The 14,619-nt window shown below is 37.6% G+C and overlaps 3 protein-coding genes across 4 annotated transcripts; 1 reads left to right on the top strand and 2 right to left on the bottom strand.

Moving 5' to 3' along the window:
• Positions 1–1,577: 1,577 nt before the first annotated feature.
• On the bottom strand, positions 1,578–2,393 carry LOC112173260 (probable calcium-binding protein CML44). The gene has a single exon (XM_024310857.2). It carries the CDS (start codon positions 2,252–2,254, stop codon positions 1,772–1,774), a length of 483 nt encoding a protein of 160 aa, XP_024166625.1. The 5' UTR covers positions 2,255–2,393; the 3' UTR covers positions 1,578–1,771.
• A 1,141-nt stretch (positions 2,394–3,534) lies between these two features.
• Positions 3,535–10,860, bottom strand: LOC112172726 (UDP-sugar pyrophosphorylase). The gene is made up of 17 exons (XM_024310191.2): positions 10,725–10,860; positions 10,525–10,629; positions 9,764–9,880; positions 9,356–9,496; positions 8,616–8,715; positions 7,755–7,882; positions 7,591–7,662; positions 7,404–7,468; positions 6,868–6,928; positions 6,645–6,762; positions 6,052–6,176; positions 5,572–5,648; positions 5,133–5,238; positions 4,878–4,937; positions 4,590–4,670; positions 4,113–4,352; positions 3,535–3,917 (listed from the first exon to the last, which is right to left on the bottom strand). The coding sequence occupies exons 1-17, from the start codon at positions 10,779–10,781 to the stop codon at positions 3,777–3,779; spliced, it is 1,794 nt and encodes a 597-aa protein (XP_024165959.1). The 5' UTR covers positions 10,782–10,860; the 3' UTR covers positions 3,535–3,776.
• A 291-nt stretch (positions 10,861–11,151) lies between these two features.
• On the top strand, positions 11,152–14,588 carry LOC112172727 (uncharacterized protein DDB_G0290685). 2 transcript variants are annotated; one of them, XM_040507803.1, is made up of 6 exons: positions 11,152–11,289; positions 11,439–11,494; positions 11,707–13,161; positions 13,323–13,551; positions 13,791–13,876; positions 14,239–14,588. In XM_040507803.1, the coding sequence occupies exons 3-6, from the start codon at positions 11,818–11,820 to the stop codon at positions 14,326–14,328; spliced, it is 1,749 nt and encodes a 582-aa protein (XP_040363737.1). In that variant the 5' UTR covers positions 11,152–11,289; positions 11,439–11,494; positions 11,707–11,817; the 3' UTR covers positions 14,329–14,588. The 2 variants fall into 2 exon arrangements, with proteins under 2 accessions (XP_040363737.1, XP_024165960.1); XM_024310192.2 differs by having other exon boundaries at positions 11,256–11,494.
• The last annotated feature ends 31 nt before the right edge of the window (positions 14,589–14,619 follow it).

The raw sequence follows: 14,619 nt of genomic DNA, 5'->3' as shown, positions 1-14,619 counted from the left end.
GGTCAAGTAACCTAGAGAATTATATAGAGAATTACAAGGCATAGAATCAGAGTTCTACAAGAAAACGTAATATTACAATTGATTTGATATCTCCAAGATTCTCCGATATTATATCTAATTCTAACTCTATTACCACTAGGTCAAGTAACCTAGAGTTTGAGCCAAACACATATTCTGAATTTACTTGAACAATAAAAATAAGTAAATTGGGATACTTTTTGTTTTGATGAAATTCATATCATATGTGTCCAAAATAGTACAGCCTACTGCATTGCCTAATTTATTTATTTTTTGTTTTCTATTTCAAACCTACCCATGTTTAATTAAAATTTTTAAATGAAATACTCAAAACACCCCTGCATAGAGGAAACTATTGTGTGAGTATGCTAGAAGCTTCTGGTTTGGGAGTCCACTTCAGTTGGATGTTGCAAAGGTGGCTGGGGATGACTTTGTCTCTTGTTGGCGGTGCTTGTGTAAGATGTTGAAGAGAAGAAATGATGATGGAGATGAGGCTTTAGCTTGGGCAGCATTTGGAGTGTGGAGGTTGTGGAAATGTCGGAACCATGCACGGTATGGGGGAGAAATTATTGAACCCTAACAAGCATTGGAGGTACTCTGGAAACAGAGATTGGAATACTTGGCTGCTAAACAATGTAACTTGAATCGAATATAGGGGTGGTGAGTAGTGGACCGAGCTCAGAAGTGGGGTGGAGCAGATGTGACCTGGGATGGATCAAATGTAATTCTGATGGTGCTTGGAGGAGTAAAACTAGGTGGAGCGGTGCAGGTTGGGTGGTTCGAGATCATGAAGGTCATTTCCTCCGTGGTGGCTGCAGTGGGAGGCAGTGGCTGTGCGTGATGGTTTGGACTTTAATTTGGAGGGGTGCCTTGAGGGTGGTTGGAAGAAAGTGGTGATTGAAACTGAGTGCTTGATTACTTGAACAACATAATAGAACCTGACGCCTCTATAGAGGCTATTCTATTTGACATAATGGCTTTGGCATCTGAGTTTGAAGTGGTACGGTTCTCTTATATCCCTCGTAGGAATAATGAAGTAGCCCGTCTACTAGCTACTCCTGCAGTCGGTTGTAATAGGGCATGTCGCTGGGTTGATAATCCCCCTGATGGGGTTGCTATTGCCTTAGCTATGGATGTAACAAATTCTAGCTTTTAATTGAATTTTCCTTTCGACTTAAAAAAAAACACCCTCTGCATAGGCACTTATTGGTTGGGTGTACCGCCACGTGACACGTTTGCGCTATCTAAAAATTTATCATAGTTTGATACTTCAAGTGTCCCATTAATTTTCCTTTGAGATTTTACTTTGTTACCTTATAATTTTATTACCTTCTTTTCTCGTCAAAATGGCATGGCCTGATGGGGTAACTAGGATTCTTTAAGAAACAAGAGAACACGTGTTAAAATTCGAGAGTATGTGAATTTCTCTATTTAATCTAGAAAATTTAAATATTTTTTTCATCACATGTGTCTATCAATCTTTTATTTCTTAATTTTATAAAGACATCAATATCTAATTTCCTTTATTTCTTGTTTCAATCATGACTGCTTGTGGATTACTTTAAATTAATATTCGAATTAAAAGCTGACAGACACAATTCAACAACCAAGATAATTTTTAAACTCATAGTGAGAACTAGTGTAAGTAAGCGCTACCTGCACCAGTTACTTATTTTAAGCCAAAAAATTGCTCTAACAATACATAAATTGAAAAATATATGTTTGAATTCCTGGAAATCAAACTAAATATTAACTAAGAAATGGTATTATGCAACATCATGTGTTTGAATTCCTGGAAATCAAGTAGGCCGTCCAAATTGGTGTCGTACACGTGAATCATGGATCTGCAGTTACGGCAACTATTCTCTTCCATTACTCCTAATCTCCTCAGAACGTTCTCAAGCTCCTCACAAGAAATGAAGCCGTCGCCGTTTATGTCGAACACATTGAACGCCTTCACAAGATCACTCTCATCGTCATGATCATTGGCACTACCATCTCCATGGCCATCGTCGCCGTCATTACTATCCGGCGTAGATATGGACTTGTAGAAGAACAAGAACTCATTCCAGTCGAGGCTCGGTTTGCCCACCAGGGACTCGAGCTCCTGCAGGCTGAACTCGACCCCAATTCTCTCGAGGAGCCAGTTGAGCTCCTCGAGACTCACTTGGCCATCTCCGTTCTTGTCAAGCTTCTCGAAAATTCGCTCTAGATCATTGCTGCTCAGGGGAGACATACTAGGCTCAGTTTGAAGTTAAAGAGACTAGTTGAACAACATGGACATAAAATAGAGTTGGGAAAGCACGTTAGGTGTAGGCTGGTTTGATTAGGTTATGGTTATATATGATGTCGAGGGGTTGTGTGGTACTGTGGTATACATAATATATATATATATATACTCGAGGGGAGTGGGTCGCAGGTCCAGTTTCTTGTACGGATGTACGTGTTCGTATTAGGTACGAACTGAATAATGTGGCTGAGAATGGTCAGGGGAACTGGGCGCGAAGCTTCGTGGTGATTATTTGAAACAGAGAGCAACCAGAGATTCCTTTGCTTGTGATATTATGTCCTGCCGTAGCTTCCAGAAGATGGGACTATTCCAGCAAAATCTGGAAATTACTAGTCATTTTGTGTACTGTTATGAGTGATCATGCATGGAAGATGAGGATTTCCATGGGTCCCGTAGAAAGACCTATAATGAAATTGCTTGGTTTTTGGTGTTGAACTTTGGAATTGACCCAATTGTTTTCTATGTGAACAAAAGGGACCGACGAATCTATAATTGATCCAATAAAACAAATTTCAGTTGTGGCTGTACTCGTGTATCATGCTTTCGGTGGGCGTCATCGCGGGACACGCGGGCGAGTCTTACTCAACCAATAATTATAGAATCCAATATGCTTACAGGTTTTGCCTTACCATTTGGAACGAATCCAATATGCTTCTCCATCAGTGAATCATGAGCAATTATAGAATGTCGTACTCCAAAACATCGTAAAAGCTCCAGTTTGGTGATATATGGAGGCCTGACTTTGAAATCTATGGCATAGAAGGAGGTGAGTTCATATTCTGTTTATATTGTCCCAAGAAATGGGAAGATTCCCGGTCATGTAACTATTTGCGCGTCTTATCAAAGTGGGCGACCGACTTTTCTAGAATTCCACAAGACGACCCGAATGTAAAGAAAGAAAAAGACTTAAACAATTGAAGAGTCGTTGAGAATGAGTGGAGACAATTTCTAGATCGGCAGGAGGGAAGCATGCCAATAGTTTTAAAAAGCCAACGTCATGTATCAGGTAGCTCTATATTTTTGTCTTTTGGTATACCATGGAATCGCCAACGATGCGTGAGACAATTGCCAATTGGCAAAGGTTTACAGTCCAAAACACGGCACAACCAGCAGTCTTCACAGGATCAAAGATATTTATTGTTTCACACGAACAAAAACCAAAATTTAACTTTTGCATGTTCTCTGGACCGACACAGATTAAAAGAACTTAAATTGATTTGATAAGCTTTACTTCAAAGCCTAAAGCACACAGTGCCATTATTATATATATTTCTTTTCCTAAATGAGACGAGACAAATATGAGATGGCTAACAGCTCAAACTTATTATTTCCAAAAAGAAAATATATATTTACCAAACAACTTACAAAGGGGAAGAAAAGGCCAAAGAAATCTATCTGACTTGAGAAATCTTTTTTTTTTTAATAAACAATATGGAAGAGGTTTCACCTTCAAGACTCCAAGCAGAACTCAAGGCTCAGACTTTACCAATTGTTCAATCTTGTTGATTCTGAAACCCCTTATCCTCAGTTCCTCAGGTACTGAAGTATCATTGTAATCGACATTTTCAAGGATCCAGCCTTTATTCTGTACCGAACCTTCCACTTTTACCTGTTAAAATGTCAGATCATTAAAACATATTCTTTAACATCATTTATCGATTAGAATTTAACACAAAAATTGTTCATGTTTATCTATAGTTAAAAGAGTAGTATTCATTCTAAAATGAAAAACTTAAGATTTCCATATTAACCAGCCTTTATCTGTTAGCTGTCTTATAATCCAAATTTGCCATGTCTTCAATACCTCTTTATCATCAGCAACATCGATAACAAGTGCCCCATCCAAGCAGAGATCCTTGACAAATATATTACGGCCCTTAATAACCAATGTAGACCTCTGAGAAATTGAGCTACTTCCACTGACTTTATTTTTTACTTCCTTAAAAGTGACCGCCCATTTTGGTTTCCATGTGACACGAGGCCACACTTCAATTTCTTGACCGTTGAAAACCTGTTGTACTGGATCAGCTACTTGGACTCCAGCCTGGAATGCATGAAAGTAAAAACCTGAATTTAAACAACTTGGAGAGAGAAGTAGAGAGAATCAACCGGATCTAAAGCAGTCTAGATCTGTGGTTTAGATTTATTGAGGCAATAATTGTCCTTTACCCGCAATATACTAGAATAAATTAGTGAATATACCATCTTCCAACTACAGTGAACTGTAGAATACTAATATTTCAGATATGTGAGGGTATTTAAGTCATTTGCATAATAATACCTTTCTGAGAATGAGACTGTTTGCACGATAAACCAACATTTCTCCAGAAGTTGCACTATGATATGGATTTCCCTTTGGTACCTTCACAATTAGATTCAAGGATAAAGTTACAGACAAGACCAATCTACCTCCCCCATATACCAACTGGCTATCAGGAAAAGAAAATAAAGGACAATTTTATTCAGCCAGAGTTCTAACTTTTTTTAATAAAAGATCTTGAGAAATTTGGCTGGATCTGGTCTAACAGAATAAAATGTGCCACTGCAAACAACTACTCGATATCCATACCTTAGCAGCATCCTCAGGGTTGTTCTTAACAGGTGCATAAGCAAGCCATGGCTCCATTACCTAATCAGTGATAACATCTTGTTAACAAAAATAGAAATTGAAGATGCAGTTGTAGTACTACAGGAAGAAGTTTTTCCTAGTTTTCTTTGACAGGGGAGAAGATATTATAAATGATTGCATCCATCTTGCACCACAGAAAGGACCACATCCATAATAACACCTTACTGCACAATCTCAGGTCAGGAAGAAAATTACCGTGAATCCCACCCTAGCAGATGGAGGTAGAGTTTTTGGATAGTCTTGCATCATACACTCCAACCGAGTTGAGGACTTAAATGAAGTCTTACTAGCATCTTTGTATCTGCAGTAAGATGGGAAATACTAGATCAGGTGATGTATACTGACAAGCAAAGGATTTCCCAAGCCCATTATCTCATCTACCACCAGTCTAGCATGCACTTAAAGAATACGAGAATGAAGATTAGATAGCACATGTACTCTGAGTCAACATTTTACACTAAAATGACTAAATGATTTGGAGAAGAAAACGTGAACAAACTGAAATAAGGAATTTTGAAAGTTATATGGAATCTCTAATCTCTTGAAAACTTGATTCATGCACTGAATTTAATAAACTAGAATACATTCCCCAACAGCTGAAAATATTCAAGGTTTTAATAAAGAGAAGATTTACTTTGGGTTAACAAACTCCTGTATGGCACCTCCTGTTTTTGTGAGCTCCTCAATGTACGGACCAAGTTCCAAGATTAACTGCATATGGAAAGTTCAATGGTGATGATATCTAAAATATGTCCAGGAACTCCAGGAAAATTGCATTAGAATATGAGATGTGGTGTCGTCAAACATGAATTATCTCTAAGAACCCATATCTTTAAGCTCCATTGACATTTCTATCATTTATCAACGTACTCTGTAGCATCTAGTCCCTCCATATACAACTACATATGATCCTTGATTCCTTCAGAGAGAAATATATAAAGAAATCCAACATGATCTGAATTGATAATAAGCCTCAGTCTAAGCTAATGGCAGGACATTTCATAAATCCATTGATAATTACATTAAAAGGCCTTTCCAAAGAAAAACAAAACAAAATAAAAAGGGGCAGAGGTGAGAGGTGAGAAGAGAATGAAAATCTGTGGCAGAAGATTACTTGGTTGATATTCCCAGGGAAAGGAGAATAGCCAGTCTCACAGTTGACATCACCGTCAGGAAATCCAGTTGCTCTAAGCAGTGGATCAAGCTGGTTGTACTCCACATTGATCACCATTGATCTCCCTGAAGTTTTGCAGTTGATGAAGACATAAATGTTAGCTACAAACGAATTTTATATGGTTCTTACTTTTTAGACAAAGGATACTGGCCTAATATATAAGATAAACAGAAATTCGAGAAATTATGACACCAGAGAAGGGCAACTGAATGACAATCAACAAAACCTAAATCTTTAAAGATATAGTATCTCTTTATCTTCCTGAGTATTGAATCTTCCTGAGTATTGAAGGCAGCTGTGAAATCAAGTTCAGATTTCACCATAGGCAGGAATATACTAAACAATGGAAAATAAAAGTTCAAGAGATGCAATTGCTATTGATTTCACAGCCAGACTTTTGGCTGATCAACTTAGAAAAGATCAAAGGCAAAAAAAAAAAAAAAAAGTGGAAAGAACAGGCTATTTGAGATAAAAACGACTTTCACAACCACTTAACGTTACCCAGCAAACATATGAGTAGATTCGTGTCATACCATCAGCATGAGTAAGTCGGGTAATTCCTCCAATTGCTTCTTTTGCTTTGCGTGGAACAGCTAGGGAGTTAACATGGTACTGTCTTGTAGCACTAACACCCAATGATGCTGGAATTCCCTATAAAACAAAGAGGTATAAGAACATAGATTTTTTTAATGTGCATTCAACCACAAATCCTCAAATAAGTAGGAAAATGTCCACGAAGTGATAAAAGAAACTAACATTGAACAGAAGTCCATTTGTATCTTGGAAGAACAGAACCCATCTCAAACCAGTGTCACGCCTGTAAAGAATTAAAAAACAATCACATTTCATGCTACTTAAAATTTCCAAGCCTTATGTCACATTAGTTTCATGCATTCAGCCTGTAGAATTTCAGAATAAAATTTAAAAATAGTGTTACAGCAATGTCACTGCTCTGGACCAACATTTTATTAATTATTTGTAAGATTTGAAGCATATAAAAGAGAGTTAATATTTTAGAAGACAAGAATAATCACCACCTCGTCAGGAAGTCATAATTCACAGAACATATGCAACTTTATATGTGCTAAAGATCAGAATGTCTGTAAGAGTTTCAAGTTTTAACCACTCCTGCCATGCATGTTAGTACAAACTTGATTATCACACGTATTTATTAAATTTCATAACGTAGGATGTCAATATGGTTGACAGTAGATATTAAGTTAAAGGCATAGAGATGATTTCCTATACTAATGAACAGATTTCATACAATGCATTTTTGACTCATGACATACCATTCAGTGAGGAGGCCACTAGAGTAGAGTAGTGAATGCACATCACCGTGTCCATGAGGTTTGGTCTGACACAGAGAAGGGAAATAGAATATAACCAAATGACTATTTATGGAGAGCGAATACACAATTTCTCAAATCTATCAAAACTAAAAATATAATGATTGATTACAAATATGAGTAATTGTACCTGAATCCTGTACTTGTTACGTGGGTCTACTGCAAGCCTTGCATCATTATCATCTAAGCATGCAACTTTTTCCTGTAAGGAAGGGAAACATTTTCACATTCTAAAGAATTCATATAACATCTACCAAGAACTCTCTAAACAAGGACATGATGATCATTATGTACCTGCTTTAAAAGCTTTACTTGATTAGGTTCCATTCCAAAATAAGAATTTGACTTTAAAAGCTCTACTGTATGAGAATGTGTGTCATCTGATGTCATTATAACCAGAGGAATTTTTGTTTGGCATTCACCTACAAATTTGAAAAGAAATATTGATACGTCAATTCAAGCAATATAAAACCACAGTCACCCTTTATGGTGAATAATTCTTTAGAGTGGCTGACACTAATCAACTGCATCTCCTAAAGAAAACTCAATCACTTTAAAAAACATCATGTATTTGACATTTTCTTAATGCTATGTCTGTCCAGTGCAAAGAGTCAGGTCATCGTAGCAAAGAGAGATGCATTGAGAACTATGAACCATCTTGAGCAAAAAATAAAGATAAAAAATTTCAAGCAAGGAGAAAAATTGGCTCCATAACAGAAGTTACCGTTCTACTGTTGGATATCCAAATACATGCCAAAAGAAAGGCAGAAAGGTAGAAAATTAGAGGATTAGCTTTTTCTCATTCCTTACATCATATCAGGAAAAAGAAAACAAACAGCACCATGTTTGCTTCTCTGCCTTTCTAACATATAATCCTTTTCTTTTTCTGAGATTATCTAGTATTTAGGAGTCATTATCAAATGTAGTAAAATTCCCAATATATTAAGAGAACAGAAATGAGCTTTTTAATAGTCAAAACCAGAGCTACCACCTGACCCAGAACGCTGCTCCATACCAGTTCTGGGTGGACATTGGCTTTTAACTAACTTGTATTTCAGATTCATGATGTGCTATAAAGTAGAAATGGGGAAATGTTTCTAAGGTAGATCCTACAATCTCTAGTCACAGAATTATGATACTGAGCTAGTCACAAACCTTCTGCAAGTTTACAGCTAGCGTCTTGAAGAGCCAATATTGTCTCGATATAATGTTGTAAAAAACACGCTCCTGTGGTCGTCTCTCTGGGAAGAGCAACCTGCAAAAAATAAAATGATAGGTAAAATATGTTGGGACCACTTTTAATCCATATCAGCCCAACTGATATGTAAAAGTTTTCACATAAAGCCACTGACATCTATTTCACCCCAGGAATAGACCCATTGCAAGCTACTTATTAGACTGATACCTGATATAATCATGGAAATTGTGTACAAGTTTGACCAAGACCAACAGTCTTCAGGGAATATATGATCAACAAATATGTCCATATGAGAACATAGCACATCTCAAAAAAAAGAAATTGATGACAGAAAAAAAAAAGCATCATCAAACAGCTTAATCCAGCCCCAACAAGCAACTGATTCAGAAACCTAATCTGACCATGTTCAATGAAACCAGGGGTTCAGTCTTCTTGACTAACAAGACATTTGGTTCAGAAGGAAGATGCTAGATGGAAAAGAATCAAAACATGCAAGTCAAGAAGAAAAAATTTGGAGCTACAGAAAGGAGATGAGAATGACGTAAGCCAATTAGGATAGGACAGATAAAGCCGTCACTCCCATCAGATATAATTAGCATAACGAGTATATCAAGTTCTCTTGATTGATGACATGCAGAAGAAAACACGGACATTCATGGGGGAAACTAAGTATTGAAATAGTCAGTAGATTATATACCTTAATTCCGTTGTATCCCAGACGTTCCCCAAGTCCTCCAGCAACGAGAACAAATGCAGCTTTCCGAACTTCTTTGACACCAGTCTCCTCAAAACTCATAAAGCTATCATCACCAAAATTCAAGGTTTCACCTGTTGGAACCTGAAAAGTGATTGCTAAACTATCAAGTTTCATTCTCAGGGAACATGAAACAGAAATGTTGCATTGTTGTCCTCCATTACCGCTTTGATTGAATAGTGGATAAGTCAGCCTATGGTAAGTTATTGAATAAATGAAATCATGGGTACGGATGATTTTATCCCAAAAATATCAACTTGATACAATGCGAACACATACATAAGGTGTTAAGCTAGCTTTAAAGCACATATAATTGATATAATATTACATATGAGGCCTTTATCGACTTACGGAAGGTGTAAAGCCATCAAATGGATTCTTTCCGGCTTTTGAATCCGCTAACAGTTCTCTAGCAGTTTTGATATATGATGCCAAACCCCCTGGATAGCTTGAATTGAGCCGAATCACCTGCAATGAATTTTCAATCAGAAGAAGATTGCATACAAAAAAAAAACAATGCCTAACAAACCCAATGTGTGAAAATATTTTCTAGAAACACGCCCCTTTAAAGACAGTGCTGTTATCTAGCATGGATGTCGTTTATGAGTGCATTAAGAGAGATGTTTTACAGAACCAAAATGAACTCGCACTTACTAGGTTTCAAGACACTATGGTCAAAAAAGTAAAAAAGGGAAAAAAAATGGTGCCACCAACATGGTTTTGAATTATGAACAAATGTATGGCTCTTTGACTTGTTACTTTCTTTCATACAAGAAAAGAAAACTGCCTCGAAATAACCAGTAAATGCCAAAACTTAATATTCAACCAAATTGGGTCTAAAGGTGACTGTTAGTATCTTTGTGTTCTACCAATCATAACTGCAATAAATCCACAACAATAGAGTACTAGTCAAAGTTGCTGTTTACTTTGACAGATGCATTGTTTTATGTGGATTCCTATTCAACTAAAATGAAAGTCCAACTCCATCAAAACAAACACCAAAAAAACTATCAGGTTAGATCCAAAGCCTCCACTTGTTGGCACCAAAATCCAATCTCAGATCCCAACCACCAAAAAAGCAAAATCTAGAGGCGAAAAAAGAAAAACCAAACCTGATCAAAAAAGGCTTTCTTTTCGTCATCCTCGACGGCCGGCTCGGCCCAATGCTCGAACAGATGAGCCTGCCCCATCTCCACCAGCACCTTCGCCAGCTCCACCTGACACTCACACCGCACATCCAATCAAAACCATAATTTTCACAAACACAAATCGAAATTCAAGCGCAAAAATCCACATCATCATCAGTGTGTACCTGTTCGGCGGAGAGGAGGTGGAGGTTTCTCTGGAGATTAGGCTCGGCGGAAGCCATTGTTGGTGGATTTGAAAACAAGTGAAGGCGGAGATGAGCTAGCGGTTTTGTGATTGAAATGAGAATTCTAAGGTTGGCGAGTGAGGCAAAGGGGTGGTTTTTATATGCAAAAATCTAAACACACCCGCTTTTTATCCATAAATTTCCAAGTCTACCCCTATATGAAAAGTTCAAAAGACAGTAGTTTACTTTGTCCTCAGGCGAGGCCCGTACTTCAAAAGCATCTGTAGCGAGGAGGGTCTTAGTAGTGAACTGATTCAAAGCTCAACCTCTGCTTGATGATCATTTTCTTCCTCTTAATCTGAACAACAGCCCTCTTGGGAATTTAATGAATCCCTAACTCATGATTATGCCTTGCTACCAACCATGGGCATGGCTTTGCTCCTCGATCATATCCCTCAGATTTCGTATCGCTACTGTTCAAGATTGCAAACGGGGTGAAAGAAGAGCTAAAAGTGGGTTTATTCGATTCTCTCTTTTCTTTTTCGGCAGAAAAGAAAAATTAAAGGTAACAGTGTAATTAGTACTTGGTAAGCTGAAAGGCGTAGGCAAGGTAAAATTCCCAAAAAGGACATGCTGGTGATCCCCCAGGTATAAATTCGTCCTTCCCAGTCAACGCCTCAGCTGCTAACTTTACCCGTGGTGTGTTTTTTCTAGGGTTTAATGTGTCCGTCCTCCTTTGGATTTTACTGAGCTCCTGCGCTTCTGGTGAGGTAAGAAAGTACAAACCCTAAACTTCTTCTTGGTTTCTGAAAAAGACCCCAACTTTATGATTTCTCTACTGTAATGTCGATATTTTATTGCTCGATTTAGGCTCACTAATGCAAGATTTCTGATCCTGTAAAATCTTTGTTGCCATTTAGACTATTGTTAGATCATCATGCATGTTCTGATTTTTGTGTGCTTCTTTTGTTTATAAAAACAGAGGTTTGGCAAAGATAGTTCTGAATTTTAGTTCACTGAGTCACAAAACAAGTATTGTGTGAGAGAGAGAAAACAAGGGTCGATTTTTATTTTTGGGTGAGTGTTTGGCTAAATGGGGCCGGGTTCGGGGAGAAAGATGAATTTAGAGGGAGGTGATGGTGAATTCGATGAGAGGACTGAGAGGCGTTTGAGGAGAAGGGGTATAGCTAATGGAATTTACAACCCCAATTTGCGTCGCAGTACCCCGAAGAAAAGCAGAAAGTGTAATGCACAAGTGGAGAACCTAATGTTGGATAAGGATTATGAGAAATACCTGAGTTTGATTCAGCGGGGTCGGGACTTGAATGAACATTCTAGTGATCACGGTATTAATGGGGATTGTGAGAATGAACATAATGATGATGGGAATGAACATCGTACTGGTGAAAATAATGATATTAGGTCTGTGGACGGTGATGGAAACAAGCATTCTGTTGATGACAATAATGATGCCAGGGTTGTGGATGGTAGTGGGAGCGAACATTGTGTTGATGATACTGTCAACTTGAAGTCTGTGGATCACGGTGGTGGTAGGAATGGACGATGTGGCGTGGATGATGGTGATGGTGGGAGTGCTCATTTTGGTGATGGCAACATTCATGTTAATTCTTTGAATCATGCCGTTGATGATGATGATATTGATCCTCAGTATAAGATATTCTGGGACAATTTGAAGGAAGATGGAAATTCATACGTTCTGGAGATGGTTCAAGAGGATGGACGTGTGAAACAGATAAGGTATCACCAAGGTGATGGTTTACCTGATGAGCTTGATCTAGATGCCACGCATTCTCAGGGGAAACAGAAGACTGAATTTAAAAACAGGGAGACTATGGAAAATTTAGAGGATGCCCCAGAGAAAAGGTTTTCAGTGAAGAAGAAGAATGTAAAATTGGAAGTTCTGGAACCTGTTTCAGATGGAACAAATGTGTGTTCTAGTAAACGACCTCGTTTAGAGGTTCCAAACACTCCAAAAAGTTTAGGAAGTTCTCTGCAGAAAGACAAGACTGAAACTAGAAAAAATTCAAGGAGTGTCATTAAGAAGAGAAATTTAGAGGATCGTCCAGAGAAAAAGAATGGTCTTGAGAAAAAGAGTTCAATGTTGAAGAAGAATGTGAAGGAAGCAGGTGCAGATCCTCTTTCTGGTAGAACAAATGGGCGTTCTCATAAACAGGCTGGTTCAAAATATCTTCGGTTCTCAGAGGGTGGGTGCAATAGTGAAGCTGAATCTGATTCTAATCTAACAGATGACAGCTATCAAGAGTTCTTAAGTTGTACTAAGGATGATGGGAAAGTTATGGTATTTACATCCAGAATTTTTGGACCATTAATATATGATTCAGATGAAGAAAGTTCATCGGATTCAGATGTGATCGTGCTCGACAGGGATCCACATGAGGGATACCATACACCAATTGTATGCATCTTGTCCCCTTTCAGCTTTGTTTTATTTTTTCCATCACACCCCCACCCATATGTGCATGCATGTATAAATACATGTGAGAGAATTTCATTTTGGTTGTTGCTTCTGAAATTTGTTCATTTGTCGTTGTGTGTACTTTTATGTCTTGCAAACAGAAGATTGATGTAGACAGTCGGCGGTCCACTGAAAGTCATTCCCAGTTTAGGCAAGGGATTATGCAGGATCTTAAAAGGCCTTACCACCTAGAAGAGTATATCAATCTCTTGGAAGACTGGTCTCGCCAAAGGCCAGCCACAGGTCATGATAGAAATCTACGAAATGGAAATGTAAAATCATATGCACTGCCGGGGGAATTTGGGAAATCATATCAAGAGACGTACAAAGGTTACTGCTCTTCTTTTTCTATCTGTTATTGTCTTTTCTTTTCAAGTTGTAAGTTTATTTTTGTTCTCGTTTTTCATGCTTGCAACTATTAGTTATCTTTACATATCAAGTATGCTGTACAGATCTGTATTTTGGTTACAGTCGATGGTATGAAACTTTTATTCTTCATAGTGCAAATAAGAATTCCAAGTATCAAAAATATCACTATTTTATCACTAATTTGTTGCCTAATCTTGCAGATCTGGCAGGAAAGATTGATGCAGTGACAGGCGATGATCGCCCTAGAAAGTTAAATCTTTTGCGTGGATTTTTCTACTGGTTGAAGGTAAGTAATTGATTTATTAATTATTGGATGTGGCTGGAAGAAGGGTTTCTTGTTAGCTTATCTAATTGTTATTGTAACTGGCCATTCAGAAAAGTGTTTGTTTTAATTGGTAGTTAAAGTTCAATCTAGTAATTTGTTGAGTACATGATTTTGTTGGGGTTCATTGCGCTTTTTGTGCAATGTTCACATGTTCAGTACTTGTCTTTTTAAGGATTGATGTCACATAATACATGTGCCTTTACATTGTGGCTTTCATAGTAGTTGATGATTTTAAACATTTGGATGTGTTATTCACAGGGATGATTATTGCATACCCATGTTATGGTTTCTTCTGACATGTATAATTGCTGTAAATTTTTCAGAATATTTCCCAGGAAGGAAGCTTTAAACCTTGGAATGACAAAGCATGTTTGAAGGTGGTGCCGCAGACATTAAATAGGAGGACTTCTTGAGCATTATGTTCTAATTAAAATGGAAGTATTATGAAAATTATGTTCCTCCCTCCCATTGTTTCTCCTCACGGCCACTTTGTTTTGTATATTTTGGTTATATTACATCGTGGTATACCCACTAGATGCGGCCGTTACAGAAACAAAATGAGATGTAGATATTTATGTACACAGTTAGAAACCTTCGTGTAACAGAAGCATTTATCATAAATATCAGCTTCTCTATTTGTATCTTATGAGTTATGACTGCACATCTAAATATAATCTCATGGCTTTCCATGCTCAAGTTAGGGC

The sequence above is a fragment of the Rosa chinensis genome, chromosome 6 (assembly GCF_002994745.2).
Source record: "Rosa chinensis cultivar Old Blush chromosome 6, RchiOBHm-V2, whole genome shotgun sequence".
NCBI lineage: Eukaryota > Viridiplantae > Streptophyta > Magnoliopsida > Rosales > Rosaceae > Rosa > Rosa chinensis.
This window is presented reverse-complemented; position numbering and strand designations above follow the sequence as displayed.